The following is a 24,720-nucleotide window of genomic DNA, read 5'->3' as shown; positions in this document are numbered from 1 at the left end:
AACCATTACCCTCTATAACTCCTATGAGATTACATAAATGTATTCCTCCTTTTAAAAAAGAAGCTCTCCATACTACTTCCCATACGCCAGGTACCACGTTAAATTACATTTAGAAGAGAGGTTGTCCTACTCCCCAGAAGCTTTCATATTAATAAGTATGACAGCTACTAGGAAATTAACAGTTGCCTGTGGTATTCAGTAATTGTTGATGACAAGAACTTCAGAACTATAGATTCATCCAGCATTTTCAGATGTGATATAAAGTCTCCACTGAAAATCTTCTTTGGGTAATTGTAACGTTGCTTGGATTTTAAACTGCCATAAACAAGAATTGGTAAAAAGTTATTGAAATCAGGTAAAGGCAAGAATGAAAATCATTTTAAATAAAAAGTTCTCATTTTTATTTTCAGACTGAGTCTCCCGGTCTCTTATCTTATTTATATGTTTGTTTTCTGCTACTTTGATCTGTTTCCTCTTTAAGAAAGCCAAAAACAAGCTCCCAATAAAAAGCAAAGAAAATGCCAGCCATTATTTGTTTTTTTGAGCATAGCTGAATTCATCCATGAAAACCCTTTGTTAAAATGCACACTAACGTAAAACATGCATATAGGAAGCCTAGCTGGGTTACCTAGCCACTTTCTTAAGAGAAAATGATATGATTGGGCTCTTACATTAATAATGAGTATAAATTTAAAAAATACATTTAGCTGTAGACCTGGGTACCTAACATAACCACGTAAGTGACAGAAGACTGACTACAAAAGACCACCTACCAGAACCTTTGCCAGAAACGCATCTTATAGCTGTAACTGAGAATTTAAATCTCAAATCCTTTCACAGATTAGCTTACAGAACCATCTTACCTATTTTTGCTTTAACCAGCAGCCACGTGGTTATACAAATAAATGCCAGTGAGCAGCCTCTAACAGCACATGCCATGAACGGTCAACTTTGGAAGGAACTTCTGTCTTCTTCCTTGTAAAAGAGACAAATTCATTCATGTAAAATACATCTAGAAAATACTAAAACCAAGATTGTTCAGAAGAGTTAAAATGTCATTTCATTTTTCCACACTGCTAAGATTTTGTTATTGTAAAAAATAAAGCACACCTTTAAAAGTACTACATTGAAAATCTTGGCTACCCTCCCCCGCAAGTTATGAGTCTTGGGGTCACTACTGGATGAGAGGAGAGGTGATGGGCTCTGGAGTCCTTTAGACCCAGCTTTAAATATTTTGTGACCATGGGTAAGTTACTTAACCTTTCTGAGCTTCAGTCCCTTCATTGAGAAAATAGGAACTATGAAATTTATCTTTCAGAGTTTTAGATATAAAAAAGTCATATATATAAAAGCATAGTGCTTGATACTCGATAATATTAGTTCACAAACTACCCCCTTCTTCAGTGTTCAATGGCATTATGATCCAAATACAGACAAGTTCCTCTTGCATGTAAAACCAAAACCAAACCCTCTGTTATCAACTCATAGTGACCCTATAGGACAGAGTAGGACTGCCCCATAACGTTTCCAAATCCTTTTTTAGTTATGGAAGCAGACTGCCACATCTTTCTCCTGCGGAGTGGCTGGTGGGTTCGAACTGTCAACCTTCTGGTCACCAGCAGAGTGCTTTAACCACTGTGCCACCAGAGCTCCTCTTGCAGGTAAGGCCCTCTTTTGACATCTATCATCTCCAAGTAACTGAAATGTCAATATGATTCTTTCTTTGATTCACTCATTCATTTATTCATCCAAAGACTTGTCATTTACCTACTTTATGCCAAACACTGTGCTGGCGGAAGGGAAACAAATATCAGTAACTATAATGCAATGTGGTATGTGATATTCCTGTAATAAAGGAACACAGCTATTAGAGGACCAAGGAGGGAGCAATTGATTCTTGGTGAGGTGAGGCAGTAAGGGGGTGGAAAGATAGTCACAGAGCACTTTATTTATTTATTTATTTTTGAAAACAGTTTCTTACTTGCAGCAAGTAAGGAGACAAGGAGATCCATCTCAAAGCACTGTCTCCCTGAACAAAAGGCTGGAGAAAGTTGTTTGTTTTTTTTTTAAATTGTACTTTAGATGAAGGTTTACAGAACTAACTAGTTTCTCATCAAACAGTACACACATTCGTTAACAACCCTGCGACATGCCAACACTCTCCCTTCTCAACCCTGGGTTCCCTATTACTAGCTGTCCTGTCCCCTCCTGCCTTCCAGTCCCTGCCCCAGGGCTGCTGCACCCCTTTAGTCTTGTTTTGTTCCATAGGTCTGCTCCATCTTTGGCTGAAGGGTGAACCTCAGAAGTGACCCCACTGCTGAGCTGAAAGGGTATCTGGGGGCCATACTCTCAGGGTTTCTCCAGTCTCTGTCAGGCCAGCAAGACAAAACACTTTCAAGAAAAATAAATGACATTTAAATTTGGTTGGAAGGATGTCTAGTTAGAAAAATGGGAGAAGACTTTTAGAATGTACTGTCTACTAGACAGCCCTAACCAAATATTTCTGAATTTTGTTAACTAAGTTAACTATGAGAGTCATTAAAAATATTCTTGGGGTTCAAACACTCGGCTTTGATGTGTTAGACTAGAGAGAAATCCTCCCACTAGAGAACTCTGAAGCAAAAGTTAGTGATCCAGATGTTCTAGATAGTCTGGAGGTTTCTTCACACTTCTGCAAAAGATGTTAGCACAATTTCAATTGTTTCATCAAAGGGACCATAACATAAGCAACGGTTACAGTCTGTTCCCAAAGAAGTGTGTGCGATATTACACTGTGGTTACCAATTGTTCCAAGGCTGACGCAAAACTGTCAAAACAAGATGGATTTCATATTTAGTGTTAAAATAATAATTATGCCACACAAAACTTTTCTTCTAAAGAGGGCTGCATCATGACTGTGAAACAACAATGTTAAGGCCCAAAAGGACTACTAATTCTAATCTAGTCAGGTGCTTCTGGAAATAACGGTAGACAAAAACGACTCAACCTGCCTTCCCCCACCCCCTAGAACTAAGTAAAAAATCCATCTCTGGCAGTAAGAAAAGAATTCCAAGGGTTCCAAAAGAAATATTTGGGTTTTTCGTAAAGCCCCACTTTATTTGTGTATATTCTTATTTATTTTACTGAGTATTTTCATCTTGAGTAGTTCAGAAAATACAAGCTGCTGATTTCTGATCCATTCCAATTTAAACCTAAGGAATGGCTCTACTAGTTATTAGCAGATTCTCTAAGTTCTATTCAAAGTGGTTCTAAAATCCGTAAATTAGGCTGGAAAGTCATATGATGTCAGACCACTGGGAATAGCCAACACAAATGTTTACCTCTTAGCCCTATACCTAGAAATGTGCCAAAATGTATCAGAGATCTTCAGGAGAAATTTACTTACTCAGTATTGATGGCCACCTTTCATGTGCCAAGTACTACGTTAGGTGCTAGAGATACAGCAGATCTGTTCACTGGCGTTCTAGGAAGGTGTCCACTCGCTCCCTGGACTCGTCTACCTCTAGCCCGGTCATGACTCTTGGAAGCCCCAAATAATATCAGCATTTTCTCAATAGTCTTTCTTGCCTCCCCCACTTCCTGGCTTTTTAATTTTTAAAGGACATTGTTTTCTCTCCATTTCTACTCTCTCTCGGGGGTCTCACGTGGTTTCCTAGCTCTAGATATCATCCTTATGCTAAAGACTCTCCAATCCACATCTTCAACTCTGTTCTATCTCAGTGACTGACTCTCTTATCCCCTCAGTTGCTCAAAAACATAAAACTCATCGTTGATTCTATCCTCTTTCTTATCTCCCACAACCAAACCAGCACTAAGTCCTGTCAATTTTACCTCCTAAATAGGTCACAGATCAATCGACTTCTATCCATTCTACTATCCTCAGCCTAGTCCAAACCATGGTCCTTTCTCCTCTAGGCCACTCTAATAGTCCCCTGCCATGTCTCTCCAATGCCACCTTGACTCTTTGTAAATCATTTTCACATAACCAACTAATCTCTGAAAAACATGAATTAGGTCATGTTACCCCCAACCGCCACCATTTAAAACCCTTCAACAGGTTCCCATGGCTGTTAGAATAAAATCGAAAGTCCTTACCGCACCCCGTCTCTCAGGCACTTCTCACTTCTCCCCATTTTGCCAACATCATCAGCTCTACTTGTTTTGCCCTTCTCCCAATGCTCCATTCACACTGGCCTTCAGGCTGTTCCTTAACAAGACAAGCCCTTAGCTGCCTGGGGTACTTGGCACTTTCCGTTTCCTCTGCTAGAACTCTCTTCCCCTGGTTTAGTGTGGCTGGCTTATTTATCCTCCAGATCTCAGGTCATATGCCACTTCCTTAGAGAGCCCCTCTCCGATCACCCATCAAAGTAGTTGTTCCCAGTTACTTTCTGCTCATTATCTTATTTATTGCCTTCGTGGTACAATCTGTAACTACCTTGTTTACCCGATTACTTGTTTGTCATCTATCTTATATGCTAGAATATAAACCACAGTGAGAGCAGGAACGTTGACTCTCTTACTCACTGCTGTTTACCAGCACTTAGCACTGGGAAGAAGTAAGTACTCAATAAGCGTCTATTAAAACAAGAAGGAAAAGAATGGGAGGACTGTGAGCTACAGAAAACTCCCTATAAACATTCTTGTGACAGGCATAATAATGGTCCCCAAGGATGCTCAGGGCTTTAATTCCCAGAACCTGTGAAATGTTACCTTACATGGCAAAAAGGAACTTCTGCAGATGTGATTAAAATTAAGGATCTTGAGATGGGGATATTCTCCTGAATTTTCTGGGTAGGCCCAATCTAAGCATAAGAATCCTTAAAAATGGAAGAGGAAGGCAGAAGAGTGAGTCAGGGAGATGTCATGTAAGATGAACATGACCTCCCACTGCTGCCTTTCAAGATAGATGAAGGGGGCCTTTAGAAGCTGGGGATGGTCCTCAGCTTACAGATAATATAAAATGTGTTTCTTGTGGGTCGTGGTTAAACTGTTTGAGAAGCTTTGATTTAAACCAAAATCTGATGGTTTCCCCTCCTTCTAAACTATAAAGTCCAAGGTCATGACATACAATGATCTTTGTGAGCTAATTTCTGTCTTTACCACCAGCCACATCCACCACTACTCTCTGCTGACAGTCTACTGTCTAGTCACACTGAGCTGCTTGTAGTTTCCCTGCACACTCTATGCCAATTTATGCTTCTGAGTCTTTGCTCATGCTAATCACTTTACCTCTGCACTTTTCTTAGACTGGCTAAATTTTACTGACAGTCTAAACTCAGCTCAGGCACCTTTCATTCAGTCATCCATTCAATAAATATGCACTAAGTACCTATTACGTGCCAGGGGCCACCACCCATAGCCAGTTTGCTGTACGGTGGTGGCTTGCGTGTTGCAGTTATGCTGGAAGCTATGTCACCAGTATTGCAAATACTAGCAGGGTCACCTATGGCAGACAGGTTTCAGAGGGGCTTCCAGACCAACACAGACTAGGAAGAAAGGCCTAGAAATCTACTTTCAAAAATTAGCCAATGAAAACCCTATGGATCACAACAGAATATTGTCTAATATAGTGCTGGAAGATGAGCCCCATGTTGGAAGGCACTCTAAATACACAGTGACCACAACAACGGACTTGAACATACCAACAATTGTGAAGATAATGCAGAACTAGACAACGTTTTATTCTGCTGACAAGGGGTTGTCGTGAGTTGGCACTAACTCATCAGCAGCTAACAATAATGACGTGTCAAGGACTCACATACGGGGTGAACAAGACAGATAGGGTTTTTGCTGTCATGAAACAAACATTGTATAGTGAGGTGGCAGAAAACAAAGAAATAAATCACAAGGACATAAGTTCAGATTTAAAAAGAATACAAAAGAGAGTTAGAGGAGAGAGAGCCTGGGGAGGGGAGAAGATGGTCAATGAAAGCATTTCTAGCAGGTGATGCATGAGTTGAGATTCAAATGACCAGGAGCACCAGCCAAGTGAAGACTGGAGGAAGAGTAATCCAGACAGAAAAAAACGGTGAGTGCAAAGCCTGGGAGCAGAGGAAAGAGCTTGCCATGGGTAAGGTGCAGAGATAAGATCAGTGTGGCTGGAGAAAGTGAATGTGAGGAGAGTGGTATGAAATGAAATTAGAGAAGAAAGCAGGGGCCAGACTGACCATGTGCTTGTTTGCTGTGGAAGGGATCCTGGATTTTATCTTCAAATCTATGGAAAACTACTGAAAGGTTTTAATTAGGGGCACTGCAAGATATTAATTACATTGGGAAAAACAAAACAAACAAATAACAACAACAAAAAACTATTCTGGACCCTGGGTGTGAGGGCCAGAGTGGAAGCAGGCAGACCAGCAATTGCAGAGGCAATTGCTGAGGCCCCGGGAAAAATGATGGAGATGTGGACCATGGTTGAAGAAGTGGGAATAGAAAGAAACAGATCTCAGCAAGTCTTACCAGTATACTCAGTATCCTAGCATATTCCTATCTTAACTGGTTATTATTGAGTCAGTTTGGACTCATGTCCAACCCCATGTGTGTCAGAGTAGACCTGTGCTCCACATGGTTGTCAATGGCTGAATTTTTGAAAATCACTGATTTTTTCCTTCCGAGGTGCTTTCCAAGGTAGACTTGAACCACCAATCCTTCAGTTAGTAGCTGAGAGCATTAACCGTTTGCACTACCCAGGGCTTCCACCCCTATCTTAAAAAAAAAAAAAAAAATTTTTTTTTTGTTTTTTCACCCCTATCTTAGCACCTACTGTATCAAATAGATCTAATCTATTTTGGTATTTGCCTTTCTCCTCCATTAGCCTGCAAGCTCCTCAGGAACAGGGCCTCAATATGTGGCACACAGTAAATACCCAGTACATGTGCTGGCCTGACAAAACTTAAATGAGTTTTCTCCACTGATCTATTGCATTTCCAGTTTAATTTAAAGTAAGTTCAGTTTAAAATAATCAGATCTTATTCTGCTGCCTTGTGGTCGACATCGCTAGTAAATTTTTGTTTATTGAAGCTACTTTAGTTGCTGCATTAAAATCCGGAATATTCTGATGGATTGAACTAGAAGATAATGGGATGAACAAATACATAGGAATTAAATAGGTCTCTGCTTCCTAACTGCAAAAGATGTCTACAGCACACCTTTACAGGGATTTTCAATGTGCTTGGCAATTTATGAAGCTATAACATTCCCCAAACAAATAAAACATTCAACTGGTCATCCTAAGGAGTTTTAAAATGAAGATTTGTATCAGAAGTAGATAAAATAGAAGATAAGTTGGAGTTTTATATAGTACATTGATCTAAAATATAAACTCACTCATTTTCTCTGAATACTAGGTAAAAGCAGCTTCTCCATTTATGAGAAACTCAGAACCCCAAAGACCTTCAAGTAAATGAGGTATCTTCCAATAAAATGAAACCTCCTATCAACTGTAAACATCCTTCATACAGCCTCCTTGGAGGGTCAACATTAAAACTACAACCCTACCTTGAATCAGAAAATCAAAGAGCATGCTGACTCATCGCTCAAGTTGTGACAGTTTCCAGGCGGTGAAAACAATGTCTCAGATGAGGGGGAACCAGAGCCAGAAACAGTGACTGGCAGAGGGCAGAGGGGACAACTTCCTCTCAGACAGTCTCTTTTCCCACAGCTCCAGAGAGAAGCACAAAGTATGCATTTCCTTCAAAGTCGTTTTTTACCAGGCTAGGAAGAAACCCTTGTTTTCGTCTTCAGGTGATCATTCCACATAGGTAGGATGCTTTCCTACTTCTACTTTTTTTTTTTTCTTTCCTGAAGCCCCATATTAAGTGCAAGAAGCAGTATGATATTGTGGAAAAGGGCTACTGAATCTCAGTTGTACTGTATATAATTAACTGTGAGAGCTCTGTTTCCTCATCCATATAAAACGAGCCCTGGTGGTGCAACAACGGTTAAGCACTTGGCTGCTAACCAAAGAAAGGTTGGCAGTTTAACCTACCCAGCAGCTCCATGGGAGAAAGACCTGGCAGTCTGTTCCTGTGAAGATTACAACCTAGAAAACCCTACTGGGCAGTTCTACAATGTCACATGGGGTTGATATGAGTCGAGATCAACTTGACAACATACAAGAACAACAATGACGGGTATAGTAATATTTACCTAGACAAAATTATTGTGAAGAATAAGTGATAATGTCAAGGACCCATGAGAATACATAGCATTAAGTAGGCACCCCTTAGAGACTAGTTCCCATTTTCCCTTCATTTCTTTTTCATATCACTTGTGACTTTCAACATACTAGAATTGTATGTTTGTTAGGATACATGTTAGGCAATCTTTATTTCTAATCCTGTCTATCAAAGAATCTTTAAAACTCAGGGGAGGAAGGAACCTTAAAGTTTATCTAGTAAGTACCTGCTGCCCCCTCCGCCCCCCCAAAAAAGCTGACATTTCAGTCTGGGCTGCCATAGAACAACCAAGTGATGATCCAGAATGTGCATCAATGCTTCTCTAAAGGAAAGGGTTTCTCAGCAGCTGCTCATCTTTTTTTTTCCCCCCACAATGTGAATTACTTTTTGTTATGGATTGAACTGAGTCCCCCAAAAATATGTGCATCAATTTGGCTAAGCCATGATTCCCCGTATTGTGTGATTGTCCACCATTTTGTCATCTGACGTGATTTTCCTATGCGTTGTAAATCCTATCTCTAAGATGTTAATGAGATGGGATTAGTGGCAGTTATGTTAATGAGGCGGGACTCAATCTATAAGATTGGATTGTGTCTTGAGCCAATCTTTTTTGATATATAAAAGAGAGAATCAAGTAGAGAGACAGAGGGACTTCATGGCACCAAGAAACAAGAGCCAGGAGAATAGCGTGTCCTTTGGACCTGTGGTCCCTGTGCTGAGAAGCTCCTAGACCAGGGGAAGATTGATGACAAAGACCTTCCTCCAGAGCTGACAGGCAGAAAGCATTTCCCTGGAGCTGGCACCCTGAATTCGGACTTCTAGCCTCCTAGGCTGTGAGAGAATAAATTTCTCTTTGTTAAAGCCATCCACTTGTGTTATTTCTGTCATAGCAGCACTAGATAACCAAGACACTCTTATTTTAAGGTTTTTACATTTAGTAAGTAATTTTTCAGCATTCAAAAAAAATTTGTAGTAATTTATTGATATTTTCAATCACATACACATTCAAGAACAAACAATTGCATTGTCCTGTCATATAATTATTTTTAAATTGAAAGGAATTTTGAAAATACCATACCAAAATGTGTAAAAATTTCAAAGTTTTCAATAAGTCCCTGGAGGTCATTTATTGCCTCTATAATGTATCAAACACTCAAAATAAAATGTTGAGAAGATATGGCATTAAGGGTGTGAAACAGTAAAAAACTGCCATGTTCAATATGTTTGTTGATGTAAAGTTGATTAAATATGAATATCTAATTTAAATTAGAACTTTATATTGATAAATAATATACTACATCTCAGTAGGGCAAGCCTTCTGATGTCTTATATTCTTTGCATAACAAATAATTGGTGAATTTACATTTGTAGAAGATGGAAACTGGAAAAAATTATAATAATCTTACTTTAAGTTTAATTTACTTTGAGTGTAAATGTTTCTTTTCCCATAGTAAATTATACTTTTGATTATAAATAGTGATTACAGATCACCAATATCAGTGATTTCTAAATATAATGAATCAGAGTTTAACTTTAAGGTTATCAATTGTACTGTTAAGTCTCAAAAAATTATTAAAATAATGTTTCTATATTTCTTATATTTATTTCTCCTAAAAGAATCTATTTATCTCTAACATATTGCTGACATTCTCTGTGCCCCCAAAAATGTTTCAATTGATTAATTTTATTGTTTTGAAGTCAGGACCGGTAACTGTCCCCACCATTTAGAAGGCACACAATAACTACAGTTGACTAAAGGTAGAAACATAGGCCCTGATTATCTAGATGAGCTCTATGGAAATTTTGTAAAGCTTTCTTAGTGTGCTGCCCTATCACCATTATTATCAATTCATGATCTAATCGGTCATTCATCTTTATGTCGATTTGTTAGGCTGGCTGTCTGGTAAATGTATGTTAGTCACCCAGTGAGACAGGGATAAAATCTTACTGCTGGCAAAGCTACTTACAGACATGTCTTCCAGTAACATATTAGTAATGTAGCAGATGTATCTATTAAAGGCAATATTTTGGAGGTCATCTATTCCACCTTCCCCACTTTACAGATGGATAAACCAAGGTCTAGAAAAAAGAGGTTGACTTGACTAAGCCCACATTAATAGCAGAACCCAGATCAGAACTTTGGTCTCCTGCTTTCTAATCCAACATTCTTTCTAGCATGTGAGATTGCTTTTGATCAATAGCAAGAATGGCAGCATAATACTAACACCAGGCCTAATGCTAACACTAACACTAATACTACAGTTTGTTGATCACTTACCATGTGCCAGGCACATTGCATTTCATCACTATGATATCAATCTACTTATAACAAATGTCTCATGCTTTAATCTTCAGAAGCTCGAATCATTATTTCTGATACCCACCCCCCTCAAAAGAAGGTCAAACAATAACAACAAAACCCAGCACGTATGCAATATATCCTCCACTGGTTTGTCAGTTTGCTGTACTGTGGTGGCTTCCATGTTTCTGTGATGCTAGAAGCTATGTTACTGGTATTTCAAATGCCAGCAGGGTTACCCATGGTGGACAGGTTTCAGAGAAGCTTCCAGAAGAACACAGACTAGGAAGAAGGGCCTGGTAATTTACTTCTGAAAAATAGCCAATGAAAACCTTATGGATCACAACAGCACATTGTCCAATTTGCTTGCTTTGGACACAACATCAGTAGCAATCAATCGCTATAAGAGGACATCCTGTTTGGTGAAGAAGAGGGCCAGCAAGAGTGAATGAGACCTTCAATAAGATGGACTGGCACAGTAGTTGCAATCCACCAAGTTGCTAACTCTCAGCTTAGCCATTGGCGCTGACCTTCTCTTGTCTATGGCTTTTCAGGAGCTACATCATGAAAAAAAATTCTCCTGACTGAAGTCTTACTTGCTTCTTTCTTCTGAGTCTACCATTTGATGAAAAACCTAATAAGCCATGGCATGAACAAAAGATGGCCTGTTGGACTCCAGTCATCAAATCGGCCCCTTCATAATGGCATATTGGCTTGATGGAGAAGGAAAGTGATACCACAACAGCTCCCTTTATTTTTTTCTTCTTTCTACCCAATAGCCCAAACATGTTTTCCATGAGCTGATCCAGCACACACCTGTTTCTCTCTTGTACAGATGCTTAGGCTTCCCTGAATTTTCTCTCCTCTCACTGGTGTTTGTAGTTGTAGTTTTTTTAACCCTAGTTTTAACTAAGTATAGAAACTTTCTTCTCTTGCTTGAATTAGAGACTTCTGAACTTTTGTTCTTTTTTTTTTTTTTAATCCAGTCAGTGTGTTTTCTCCTTTCCCTCTTTAGGACCTCCTTATCATTTTTCTAAAAAAGTTTTCCTTTATCTTTTCTCCCTTCTCTTCTGTTTTTTTTTTTTTTTTCTTTTAATCCTGTTGTATTTATTTCCATTTCAGATATATCACACTTGACATAGCAGATGGGCTCCTAAAATGCATTAAGGAATCTTATCCCACCTCCTCCCTTCCACACCCCTGAATCATTTGTACTGTGAACTATTTCATATGTTGAATAAACATTCCCCCTACATACCAATGAAACAGAAAGAAAGAAAAAGATATGAATGGAGTCTTAAAGAAACAAGACACTTCCAAATCAACTGGATATTACTTGCTACATTTCCTCTTTTCTTTCCTTAATTAGTTCCCACAAGTCTACAATTTTCATCGTACTTGTACAATAACATCTTAAAAATCCAAACTTTTCTATTTTTACTCTCTGTGCCCTTCTAGAAGCATAGATGAAATAAGCTACCTTCTATTGGGAAGGCTGATGTACCAGAAAGGGTGCGTTTTCTGGAGCTAGGGGATTCGAATACCATCCCAGGTTCCTCCATTTCTACACCTGTCACCATCATATGTGACTCCATATTTCAAAGCCTCCATTTTCTCATTTCAAAAACGAGAATCTCCCCCCCTCCAAAATGATAAAATACCTAAGAATAAGCCTTACCAGGGATGTAAAAGTCTTGTACAATGAAAACTATAAAACACTAAATAAGAGACTGAAAGAGACCTACATAAATGGAAAGATAGTGCCCGCTCATAGATTGGAAGACTTAATATTGTGAAAATGTCAATACTACCCAAAGCAATCTATAGATATAATGCAATCCTGATCCAAATTCCAACAACATTCTTTACCGAAATGGAAAACTAATTACCCACTTTATATGGGAAGGAAAGAGGCCCCCGGATAGCCAAAGCAATATTGAAAAGAGAAGAACAAAGTACAAGTCTCACACTTCTCAACCTCAGAACATACCATATAACTACAGTAACCAAAATGGCCTGGTACTAGTTCAACAATAGACACATAGACCAGTGGAATAGAACTCGGAACCCAGAAATAAATTCATCCAGCTATAGACACCTGATTTTGACAAAGGGTCAAAGACCATTCAATGGAGAAGGAGCAGTCTCTTCAACAAATGGTGCTAGCAAAACTGGATAGTCACATGCAGATAAATGAAACAAGACCAATACCTCATACACAAAAACTAACTCAAAATGGACCAAAGACCTCCATGTTAAAGCTAAAACCATAAAGTTCTTGGAAGAAAACATAGGGGCAAAACTATGGGACTGACTTTTTTTAAGGATAGACTATTAAACACAATTACAAATGCAAGGGCACCAAAAGACAAAATAGATAACTGGGATCTCATAAAAATCAAATACGGATGCTCATCAAAAGACTTCATCAAAAAAGTAAAAAGACAACCTACTGACTGGGAAAAAATCTTTGGGAACGATATATTTGATAAGGATTTAATCCCTAAAATATATAGAAAGCTTCAACAATTTAACAACAAAAAGACAATCCAATTTAAAAATGGACAAAAGACAAGAACAGACTGTTCACAAAGAGGACATTCAAGTAGCCAATAAATACATGAAGAGGTGTTCACAATCAATAGCCATTCCCGAAACCAAACCAAACACATTGCCGTCAGGTTGATTCTGAATCACAGCAACCCTGTAGGACAGAGTAGAACTGCCCAATAGGGCTTCTAAGGCTGTAATCTTTACAGAAGCTGGCTGTCACATCTTCCTCCCGAGGAGTTGCTGCTGGGTTCCAACCACCAACCTTTTTGTTAGCACCCAGACGCTTAACCACTGCACCACCAGGGCTCCTTTAGAGAGATGAAAATCAAAAGTACAATGAGATATCATCTCACCCCAGCTAAAATGGTACTGATCAAAACAACAACAGCAACAAAAAGAAAACAATAAATGCCAGCAAGGATGTAGGAAGATTGGAACTCTTATCCACTGCTGGTGAGACTGTAAAATTGTACAATCACTATGGAAAATGGTATGGCTCTTCCTCAAAAAACTAGAAATAGAACCATTTTATGATCCAGCAATCTCACTTCCAGGTATTTACCTTAAAAATGTAACATAAGTGACACAAACAGACGTATGCACACCTATGTTAATAGCAAAAATAAGGGAACAGCCTAAGTGCCCATAAACAGATGAGCGGATAAACAAAAAGCAGTATATATATAAATGGAATACTATGCAGCCATAAAGAATAATGATATATCCTCAAAACATAAATCTGGAGAACATTATGCTGAGTGAAATAAGCCATTCACAAAAGGACAAATATTGTATGACCTCACTTTTATAAAAAAGTGCTATGTAAAGTTACTAGTAGTATCTCTATTCTGCAGGTGAAGAAATCTGCAAATTGACCAAGATAATAAAGAAGAACCAGAAGTAAACCCAGATTAGATTAATTAAAACTACCTTGCACACTTCCCTTCTTACTTCATGATCACCAGAGAAAAATTCACTCCTGATGTTCTGCTGGTCTAACTAGAATTTTTTTTTTTTTCCAGTTTATTGTTGTTGTTGTTCTTAGTGACCATCAAGTCAACTCCAACTCATGGCAACCTCACGTCTTGCAGAGTAGAACTGTTCCATAGGGTTTTCTCAACTGTAATCTTCATGCAAGCAGATCACCCAGTCTTTTCTTCTGTGGTACTGCTGGGTGGCTTCAAACTGCCAACCTTTAGGATAGCAGTCAAGTGCAAACCGTTTGTATCACCCAGGGATTACCCATTTAAATGGATAATTATCCATTGTAATAATGGATAATAATAATATAATTAATGATGATATTAAATGATCCAAATTATCCATTTAAATTCAGCTTACATCCCTCATTTATTCTCAGCAAGCGCCAGTGCTTCCCCATGTTGACTCCGGAAAGCAATCCACTCAAAGAGGAATGAACTATGTTTACCCTCACCACCTCAGTCTCATCTTCCAGAAGGGCTCCTGAATAACTGAGGTAGCTACAAAATGAGCAAAGAACTCAGGTCTCAACTCTACCACTTCTCACTTTGTGGCCTGCGACAAATCATTTTACTGCTCGGCCTGAGTTTTCTCACCTGTAAAATGGGAATAAAAACGGCACCAATCTCACAGGATTGTCCTGAGGATTAAATGAGAAACTCCTACCATAGTGCCTGGCATATAGTAAGACTTCAATAAATACTACCACCTGCTGTTATTATTTTTATATAAAAAAGGGTAATACTACTTACTTTTTCAAGGATGTTAGAATTAAGTAGGATAGCCTTGTCTTTGACCTCTTTCCTTGACCATCCATCTGGCTCACCACTGATAGATTTACTCTTTAAAACTCCGTCCCAGACCACCTGACTTTATACCACTGCTCATTTATGACATACTAAGTGTCACTATGAGTCGGAATTGACTTGGCAACGGATTTGGGTTTTTTTAGTAAGTGTTCTTATAATTTTTGTCTCCCCAAACAGTTTCAACTTCGTGAGGATAGGAACTGGGTCTTAACATTTCTTTATAGGCACTACAGTGTGTGCCTAGCACAACAACTTGGACGTGATAGATGTTCAGTACATATTTGTATTTGAAAAGCAGTATTGTTGCCAAACGCAAAGAGCACCACAAGATTCCAAGAGCAAAGGAAATTTGGATAAATCTTCTTTTGGGGTTTTGATTTCTTTTTGGGCTATTCTACATAAATGTATATATACAATACATATATATGTAAATGTATGTAAGTGGAGAGCAACACTGTGAGAGTAATTACAGAAACAACAAATAATTTGCCAGAGACCAAAGTGGGTGCAGTATTACAAAAATAGATTCACAACTGAAAAACAGTGCACAACATTCACTGTACCTTGAGGATTCTTCTGCCAGAAAACTCATACATGTGCTTTAGATTTTTTTTTTTTTTACACTAAAACTCATTCTAACACAGAGCTTGCCACAATTTGGAAATTTATCATCCAATATAACCATCATGACATTCAAGAAATGCATGACATAAAGAGCACATTGCAAAATCTAGAAATTTCTGCTGTACCTAACAAAGAGATAGTAATGAACTGAGGATTTCGCCAAAAAAAGTAAAAAATTGGATGAAGACAGTGCCAGCTCTTGGCCACTAAGATCCTTTCAGATACACTTTAGAGAAACGGTGCACTGTACCATCCTTTGTTAATGGAGAATGAGAATCTGTTGGTTTGCTCAGGTGGAGATGAATATATTGTTATGAGCCAGAGGTGTCAATGGAAGGATCACAGAATTTGGACCCAAAAACCTCCAATTCACTATCCGTGTGAAAGTGGGCACTTTTCCATATCTATAAAATGGTATATTAATAACAGCTTCACTGGGGTTTTTAAAGACATGTAGGAAAACAATGTATACCTAAGGCCCAGGTACACAGCAGGTGCTCAGCAAAGATTTTCATTTACCCAGGACACACACACACACACACACACACACACACAGAGAAGTAGATTATAAAATATTCAGAGTTCAAAAAATAAAAAAAGACCAATTTTGCCCTGTTCTTGGGACATGCCCGGAAAAAGTCTTCTCTTAAAGTTTTGGGTCACTCTTTATAAGGCTTGGATACAATCATACAAGTACATAATAGCTTGAATGCCTGTATTTAATGCCCCCCAACGAGGTGAGAAGGGGCTCCCTAAAGCTGACATTTCACAGCCTTGAAAGCTGAAGCTGGTCCAGTGCTTGCCACCTCCCTCCCCCCACCCCAGCATCCTGCTACTAACTGGCCAGGAGGAACTGCAGATCTGTCAAGAGAGGCCACAGGAAAGTGCTGCCTGCCTAGAGACCGGCAGGGTCACCCCCATCCAAAGTATGTTAAACCTCCCAATATCTTACCCACAGAAGGTCCGTTTTCAAGCCCGAACCACACTCTTGAGTCTGGACCACGGCTGGGCCCGGAAGGGCGCCTTTTGCCCTCTACTCTTCCAGATACCATCCCCTCCCTCCGCGCCCACCGCTTTACGCCCGCCTTGGCAGATCCGTCTGAGCGCCCCCTCCTCTCTACCGGTTCAAACGCCAACCCAGCACCCTCAAGGGAACGTTGGTGCCCAGAGCATGGAGACAGCGTTCAACCGAGGCCTCCACCCGAGCCCCACGGGGAGAAGCGAGGCACCGAAGCCCTGCGGTCCCGGCGCTCCCGCCCCATCTGAGCCACTGGTTACTCACCAGGGGTCGCCAGCCCGGGGGCCGTGTCCAGGGTCGGTGCGGACCGGGTGGCCCCGTTGCTCCCGGGCGCACGTGTCGCGCTCGCCGAGGGCGCTCCGGCGTGCCGGGTCCCAGCGCCCGCCGCGCCAGCTGCGCGGACCCGGGGATGGGCCCCCAGGCGCAGAAGCGCGCGCGGACGCGGTGGCAGGTGGGGGCCGCGCCGTGGCCCAGGGCGGAGGGAACTAGGCTTTACCGTTCAGCTGCTTGGCGCTCAGCCAGGCTAGCGCCTGTGGTCTCAGCGCAGCGATTGGAGTGGGCCAGGATCGGGTTCTGTCACTTGTGGGCTGTGCCCATGTCACCTTGAGCAAGGTAAGTTTTTCCCGCCTCAGTTTCCCCTGATATAAAACGAGGATAATAAAGCCTGTCTCATAAGACTGAGCAAGGATTGACTGAAAAAGTGTGGTGAAACCGTGTTCTCAGCTTTCACAGCCGCAAAGAAGTGGCACTTCTTTGACGCTCATCAGAGAACTTCCCTCAGAGATGTTCTTCCCCTGTGTTCTCTGGACCTCCCAGCTCTTAACCACACTTTAGCGTAATTGTCTGCGGTCTCCAAAGTGGGCTGTGTGCAACGTGATCCACTGGAGTGTGGGAAGAAAATATTAGAACTTTCATTTGCATTTGTTATTTAAAAAAGAAAAGCATTTAATAGATGGCATGACACTGGCCTTAAATGGTCACATGCTCTATAAGTGGGGTTCTGAGGAAAGAAGGAAAATTACACAATGCAGAGCAATGCCCCCTTACTGAGGCAATATTTCATTGAATCTAGGAATGCATCAACCGTAAGAAATACCATTATTTTTGTACCAGTAAGAAATGAAAAGGATTGCCCCATACACTGCCACAATACTTTCTTATCACTTAGATTCTTTTAAATTAACTATTTATTGAAATATCTTCTTTAGATTTATTTAGACGTATTTATTATCTGTCAAGTTTGTGCACTCAAAAAAGGAAAGTATAAGCAAGACAAATTGGTTAAGATATTCTTCAGATGTCTCCACATGCAGAGTCCAACCCTTGTGATCTGTTTTGTTTTGCTTCATTCAATATCATCCTTGGGGCCGTAAGAGTGTTAATAAAACAGCATTTCTTAAAGGAGTGCTCCACTATGGTCTCTGGGATATTCTTCCCCTTACTAAACCCCAGTTTTCTCAAGCACTTACAGACAGTGACAACTACATCACCATCGCTGCCTGGGCAATAGCCTAAGACCTCCGAATTTCGGAGATAATAAATATGAAAAGTGTACCCCTTGGAATTAAGAATGTATGCTAGATTGCTTTTACGGGCTTGTGACACGCTTCAGCAATTTATCTATGTGAATATTTGATAAAAATAAGTCTTTGAAATTGTAGAAGCTTAGCATTATTGTCTAATGAGATAGTGAACGCTCGGGGAAATAATTTGTAGCAAAGTTAAAAGTGTTGTCATTTAAAGATGAGTTATTTTTATTTATTTTTTCACAAAAAGACAAATATTCTAAATTTGCTGATCTTTTCTATAATGACATACAGCTTTTGGAAACCCTGGTGGTATAAGGGTTAAGAGCTTGTCTGCTAACCAAAAGACCAGCAGTTTGAATCCACCAGGCGCTCCTTGGAAATCCTATGGGGCAGCTCTACTCTGTCCTATAGGCTAACTGAGTCAGAATTGACTTGACTGCAACAGGTTATATGGCTTTTAGTAGTTTACTACCTACTAAATTTTTCGGAAAAAAAAAAAAATCACAGGCCTCTTTATTTCCTCAAGGTAAATCTAACCTCGTAAGACTGAGTGAGAAAGTGCTATGAAGAGAACAATTGTAAACAAGTATTTTCAGATGTTGCCATTGTCATGTGTTTTTGTTGCTGGAAATTATGTAAGTTTGTCACTTACAAAACAAATTTTCTTAAAACACTCAGAAACAATTTGTTATCCTGTTTCAATCTTCCAATTGAACATTTCAGTGGGTTTTGAACCCATTTGTGAAAATAGACAAAGATACACCAGCTTCTGAATAGTTTGACATGACAACTGATGGATGCCAAGGATAATTTAATGATGACAGATAAGTGTTAATAACGAGCTTGCATAGCTCATGGATTAGATTATTTTATAATAGTTTTTAGTGAGAAGAAATGTTTTGTTAATAAATAAAACAAATTATTCCAAAATATGTATTTTACTCTTTATCTCATATTAAAAGGAGCCCTGGTGGTGTAGTGGCTGAGTGCTGGGCTAACTAACCAAGAGGTCGACAGTTCGAACCCACCAGCTGCTCGGCAGGACAAAGATATAGAAGTCTGCTTCCATGGACCTTGGAAACCCTGCGGGGCAGATCTACTCTGTCCTACAGGGTTGCTATGGGTCGGAATCAGATCGAATCGACTTGATGGCAGTGGAATCTCATATTAAAATTTAATTTATGTTTTTGTATACATTTCAAAATGTATATGAAATTTGTTAAGTAAATAACAACAACAACTGAACATTTATTGAGAATGTGCTTTCAAAACCCCCTTTTTTTCCCTGAAGAAATGCACAATCTAAAATGTGTGAAGACCACTGGTCTGTTAACTTCAAATTACAATATCTTACAACATTGGTAAGTCAAACACAAAATGGTGTTCCAACTACACCTGAGCCATTTTCTTTGGGGGACTAGAGGAGAGGTGGTGGTGACAGGACTTGAATCTGGTTGTTTAACAAGAACAAGGAATTACAAAAATACAACAAAATGCAGGAAATGATGATAGTCTTCTTTTTTTCTCTAAATAAGAAGATGCATTGTTAAATAAATATTCATTGAATAAGATGACCAATCTTACATAAATATTATCAGAGACATCATCATGCTATAAGTCCATCAGTATATCATTCCACTGAAGGTTAAATATCAAGAGAAGGCTTTGGCCAATAGTTATTGATAAAAACAGTTCTCTCATCTTGCATCCTCCCTAGACTGTGAGGTCTGTGAGCGCAAGGGCCACATCTTTCTTGTTTTTTCACTCCATATTTTCCAGCACCTGGCACAGTGAATGGTATAGGCCAGGTGCTTAATAAATATTATTGAGCTGAATTGACTTGTTCTGGAGGGATCTCCCTCTCTTTGGCCAACCAAAGTTACAGGTGTTGTTGGATCTTCAACACTTTCAACAGAGTCAAAAAGCAGTTGAAAAATTATATATCCTTTTTCTTAGCAAGTCGGTGATCCTTCCATATGAGTTTAACACTTCTAGATAAGTTTCTTTATTACTGTTATTTTTTTTCCCTTTCTCTTCCTCCTCCTCCTTTGTCTTCTTTTATTATCTGGGGAGATTCCCTAGTAGATGTATAGCTGTTACCAGCAATTGCTTGTCTAATTAGGGAAAAATATTGCTTCTGTATTTTCAGAAGAGTAACCCCTCTACAGTGGCAAATACCTGATGAAGCAAGAGCCTACCAAACAAACCAAAATGTCAAAATATGATTGCTAGGATAATTATTTTTAAGCCTACGGGTGTGACATAGCTTTCCGTGTAGTCGTAGCTAGATGAATACACTTACGAATCAAAAGCTTGTCTAAGAGAATAACCACACTGACAGTGACAAAGCCTTTTCTAGGAAATAGTTCAGTTTCCATTTCTGGTACATTTCCATTCCTTTAAATGTCTATTTTGGTTCATTGTTGATAGCAAAAGTCCTGAAAATACTTAATCACACAGTTTCTGAACAACTGAGCTCTGCTCTGCTATAAGTCACTTGTTAGAATAATTATCAAGAGATGGTTGCCAGGATAGTGATTTAGGGCATCAGACAAAGGCTTGTACCAGTTAAGTTTGATAAGAAGGTTTTGACATATACTTTTACATTTTACTTATAGTAAGGAGACTCAACATCAGAGATGGATTACTCACCCAACCTTTGCCAAAGCTTCATTTCTAATAGTTCTCACCTAACAGGTTTACACACTTGTCTGGAGTTTTATATTTTTAGGGTATTAGTATAACTCCAGATATACTTCCAGCGTCATATGCTGAACAGGCTTGTCTAAACAGTGCCATGCAAGATTCTTAGATTATGAGCAATCCCCAAAGATTATAAAAACGCCGAGTCAGAACTTTTCCAAGGCTGACATTGACCAAGCACAGATGTTGTTTATAGATGAATGAATCACATGGAAGATGTCATGGCTTGGATAGGAGCAATACATTTTGAAGAGGTTTTTTAGCTTCAAAGAGACCTTGAGTTTTATAACCACAGTTGTCTTAATACAGCAGGCAACTTGCTTTTTCTTGTTGTTGTTATTGGGATTAGAAGACTATTATAGAATACATTGTTTTTGTCATTATTGGAGGTAGGGGATAGGTTTGTTGTTGTTGTTAGGCACTGTCAAGCTGGTTCCTGTGTACAAAATAAAACACTGCCTGGTCCTGTGCCATCCTCACAGTCGTTGCTATGTTTGAGCCCATTGTTGCAGCCACTGTGTCAATCCATCTTGTCTAGGGTTTTCTCTTTTTCGCTGACCTTCCACTTTACCAAGCATTATGTCCTTCTCCAGGGACTGGTCCTACCTAATAACATGTCCAAAGTATGTGAGAAGAAGTCTCCCCATTCTCGCTTCCAGAAGTACGCCGGCTGTATTTTGTCCAATACAGATTTGTTCTTTCTTCTGGCAGTCCATAGTATATTCAGTATGCTTTGCCAACACCACAATTCAAAGGCATCAACTATTGTTTGGTCTTCCTTATTCATTGTCCAGCTTTCACATGCATATGAGGCCATTGAAAATATCATGACTTGGGTCAGGTGCACCTCAGTCCTCAAAGTGACATCTTTGCTTTTTAACACTTTAAAGAGGTCTTTTGCAGCAATTTGCCCAACGTGATACGCCATTTGATTTCCTGACTGATGCTTCCATGAGTGTTGTTTGTGGATCCAAGTAAAATGAAATCCTTGATAGTATCAGTCTTTTCTTCCTTTATCATGACATTGCTTATTGGTCCAGTTATTGGTGCAGGGGGATAGGTTATTTTACAATAAACAGTTTCTAAGGAAGACTTTTCTTCCTTCTCTCTCCTTTGCCATTTACTTGACCTGATGCTGGTATCTTCTTCTAGAACAATGTCTTAAGTCTACAGGGTGGATTCTCCTTAGCAAGAAGTGCATTTTCTATAGCTTTCAAGGTATTTACCACTTTCTACTTTATAGTCTGCCACCATCTGTCGGTTTATTATGGGGGCTTGCATGCTTCTATGATGCTGAAAGCTATGCCATTGGTATTTCAAATACCAGCAGGGTCATCCATGATGGACAGATTTCAGCAGAGCAGCTAAACTAAGGCTAGGAAGAAAGGCCCGGTGAACTACTTCTAAAAATTGGCCAATGAAAGCCCTATGGATCACAACAGATTATTGTTGGATATAGTGCTGGACGATGAATCCCCAGGTTGGAAGGCACTTAAAATGCAGGGTGGACCCAAGTATACCAACAACCGTGAAGATGGTGCAGGACTGGGCAATGTTTTGTTCTGCTGTACATGGGGTCACCATGAGTCAGAGCCAACTTGACAGCAACTAACAATAACAGCAACAACAGAAACACTTCGCAGTGCAGTTATTTACATGCACATCCTATCTCTTCCAGTAGACAAGTGCTCACTCTGAGAGGCAGTACGCTTTGTAATTTTGGCCACAGGCTCTTGCCCCTGACTAGATTCTAGTTCTGATTCCGCTACCTACTAGGTGAGTAAATTACTCCATCTCTGTCCCTTAGTTTCCTCTTCTGTGAATTTAGCCTGATAATGGTGACTACCTCACAGGATTATGTTGAGGAGTGAGTTAATTCATGAAGAAGTACTCACCAGCTGTGCCTTTAAAAACTCCATGAATATTAGCCATTGTCATGATTGGATTAGCCGGGATTTTTTGGTCTCCAGCAGTAGAAACCCAACTTGAAATGTCTAGGCAAAATGGTGAATTTAGTAGAAAGATAATGGGTCATTTGTTTGTCAGGATAAGAGGAAAGATGCAGCCTGGCTTCTTTTCCTCAAACTCAGCTCCACTTCATGATAGGGAACAAAACAGTCTAAGCCCCCAGGATCTTACATTTTATACCTCACTTTCAGGGGTGGGAAATCTGTTCTCTTCAGCCTATGATTGAGTGAATGACCAGAAGCTCTCACTTAGATGGTGAGGACATAGAGAAACGCAAGAGGTTCTTTGTCTTTAAATACATTTTGCTCACCATTTTAAATAATGACTGAGGTTAAATGAGATAATGCATATGAAATCATGTCACTTGTACTGTAAGCTAGACTGAACCTATGGGGCCTGGTCCCCGTCTGCCTTGTTCACTGCTGTATCTCCAGCCTTAGTGCCGAGTCTGGCACATAGAGCTAGATAGGTAGATAGATAGATGAATGGATGGATGGATAGATAGATAGAGAGAGAGAGAGATAGCTGCTGTTGAGTCAATACTGTCTCATGGCGACATTACGTATAATAGAATGAAATGTTAACCTGTCCTGTGTCATCCTCACAATCGTCAGCATGTTCGAGATTCCATCATTGTGGCTACTGTGCCAATCCATCTCACCAAGTATCTTCCTTGCCTTTGCTGGCCCTCTGCTTGACCAAACATAATAGCCTCCTCTAGTGACTGATCCCTCCTGATGATATGTCCAGATCAAGTGAGTCAGATAATGTTCTGTTGTGATCCAAAAGGTTTTCATTGGCTAATTTTTGGAAGTAGATCACCAGGCCTTTCTTCCTCATCTGTCTTAATCTGGGAGCTCCACTGAAACCTATCCACCCTGCTGGTATTTGAAATGCCAGTGGCATAGCTTCCAGTATCATAGCAACATGTAAGCCATCACAGTACAACAAACTTATAGACAGATGGTGGCTGGCACATAATGGTGCTAAATATCTGTTGAATTTAATGAACTGTATTAGTTAATCATCAATCAATAAATATTAATTTAATTGTAGTGAAGTCATAGAAAGCCAACCTGAGCAAGTGTGTGAAGGACACAAAAATTTGGTTCAACCAGTAAGTTGCCTATCATCCATTACTTTTTGTGCAGCTGTAGTTACAAACTTTCACTGCTGTCAAGTTCTCACTTCATTCCTCCTTCACTTCCTTATCTAATTGAGAAGATAAAGGTTATCTGCTATTAACAGCCTTAGGTTTCTTCCTTTCTGCCTCAAAATGTTTGTGCTTTATTCTTCATGCTTCTGGTGAAAAATCATTGCTCTTGGTCAAGGCCAAGGCTAAGAACATTGATGTTCTCAACTCCGGGTCTTGCTTTCTCCATCAATTATTATTATTCTATATTTTTACGCTCTTCTTCTTCACTGTCTCCTTCTACATGGCTTTCAGCAGGCTCATGTATACCAGTTCTAAAAAAGGAAAAATTAAATAACCTTCCCTTTGAGTCTTCTGGCCCTTCAAACTGTAGCCCATCACCCCCTTTACTGTCAAACTTCTGAAAAGAATAAAATACGCTTGATGTCTCATTCTTTTTTACCTCATTCTCACCCCCATATGTCTTCACATCAGAAGAATTCCACAACCTTTGTCCTGAAGCTCCTCTTTTAAAAGCTAATAGTGTCAACCAACCAGCAAATCTTGGGCTATTCTTAACCTTTTATTCCCCAGAACTGTTGACACTGTTGACCGGTTCATCTATGTTAAGTCTCTCAACTCGCCTGGTTTCTGTAACGTGACATTAAGTTCTCTCTTCTTGTCTCTTTGACCACTGTTTCCTTTTCTTTCTTTATCTTCTTGAACATTTTAAACATTCATTTAAACATTCAAATCTCTTCGCAGTGCTCATTTATTATAGTTGTTGGAGTGTGAATGCAGCCCGTTGTTGCATTTGCTCTCATGGTAGTTGGTAATTTTTTTTTTTTTTACTTTGGGTTCATGTCCAGTGGGAGCTGTTTCCTGTGGGAGTCCCATATGTTCTGAGTTATGGGAAGACCGTTACAG

At 39.6% G+C, this 24,720-nt stretch overlaps 1 protein-coding gene across 1 annotated transcript in view; it reads right to left on the bottom strand.

Annotated features, from left to right (window-relative positions):
• IL12RB2 (interleukin 12 receptor subunit beta 2) overlaps nucleotides 1–17,195 on the bottom strand; it is a 93,315-nt gene extending 76,120 nt beyond the window's left edge. The window contains exons 1-2 of the mRNA XM_049879540.1: nucleotides 16,726–17,195; nucleotides 864–975 (exon numbers count right to left, since the gene is read on the bottom strand). Of these exons, the coding sequence (XP_049735497.1) occupies nucleotides 864–939 (76 nt within the window). The 5' untranslated portion in view covers nucleotides 940–975; nucleotides 16,726–17,195. The remainder of the gene's footprint in view (nucleotides 1–863; nucleotides 976–16,725) is intronic.
• Between the last annotated feature and the right edge of the window lie 7,525 nt (nucleotides 17,196–24,720).

This window comes from Elephas maximus, chromosome 3, assembly GCF_024166365.1.
Source record: "Elephas maximus indicus isolate mEleMax1 chromosome 3, mEleMax1 primary haplotype, whole genome shotgun sequence".
NCBI classification, from domain to species: domain Eukaryota; kingdom Metazoa; phylum Chordata; class Mammalia; order Proboscidea; family Elephantidae; genus Elephas; species Elephas maximus.
The sequence above is the reverse complement of the archived record's forward strand: the minus strand, read 5'-3'. Positions and strand labels throughout refer to the sequence as shown.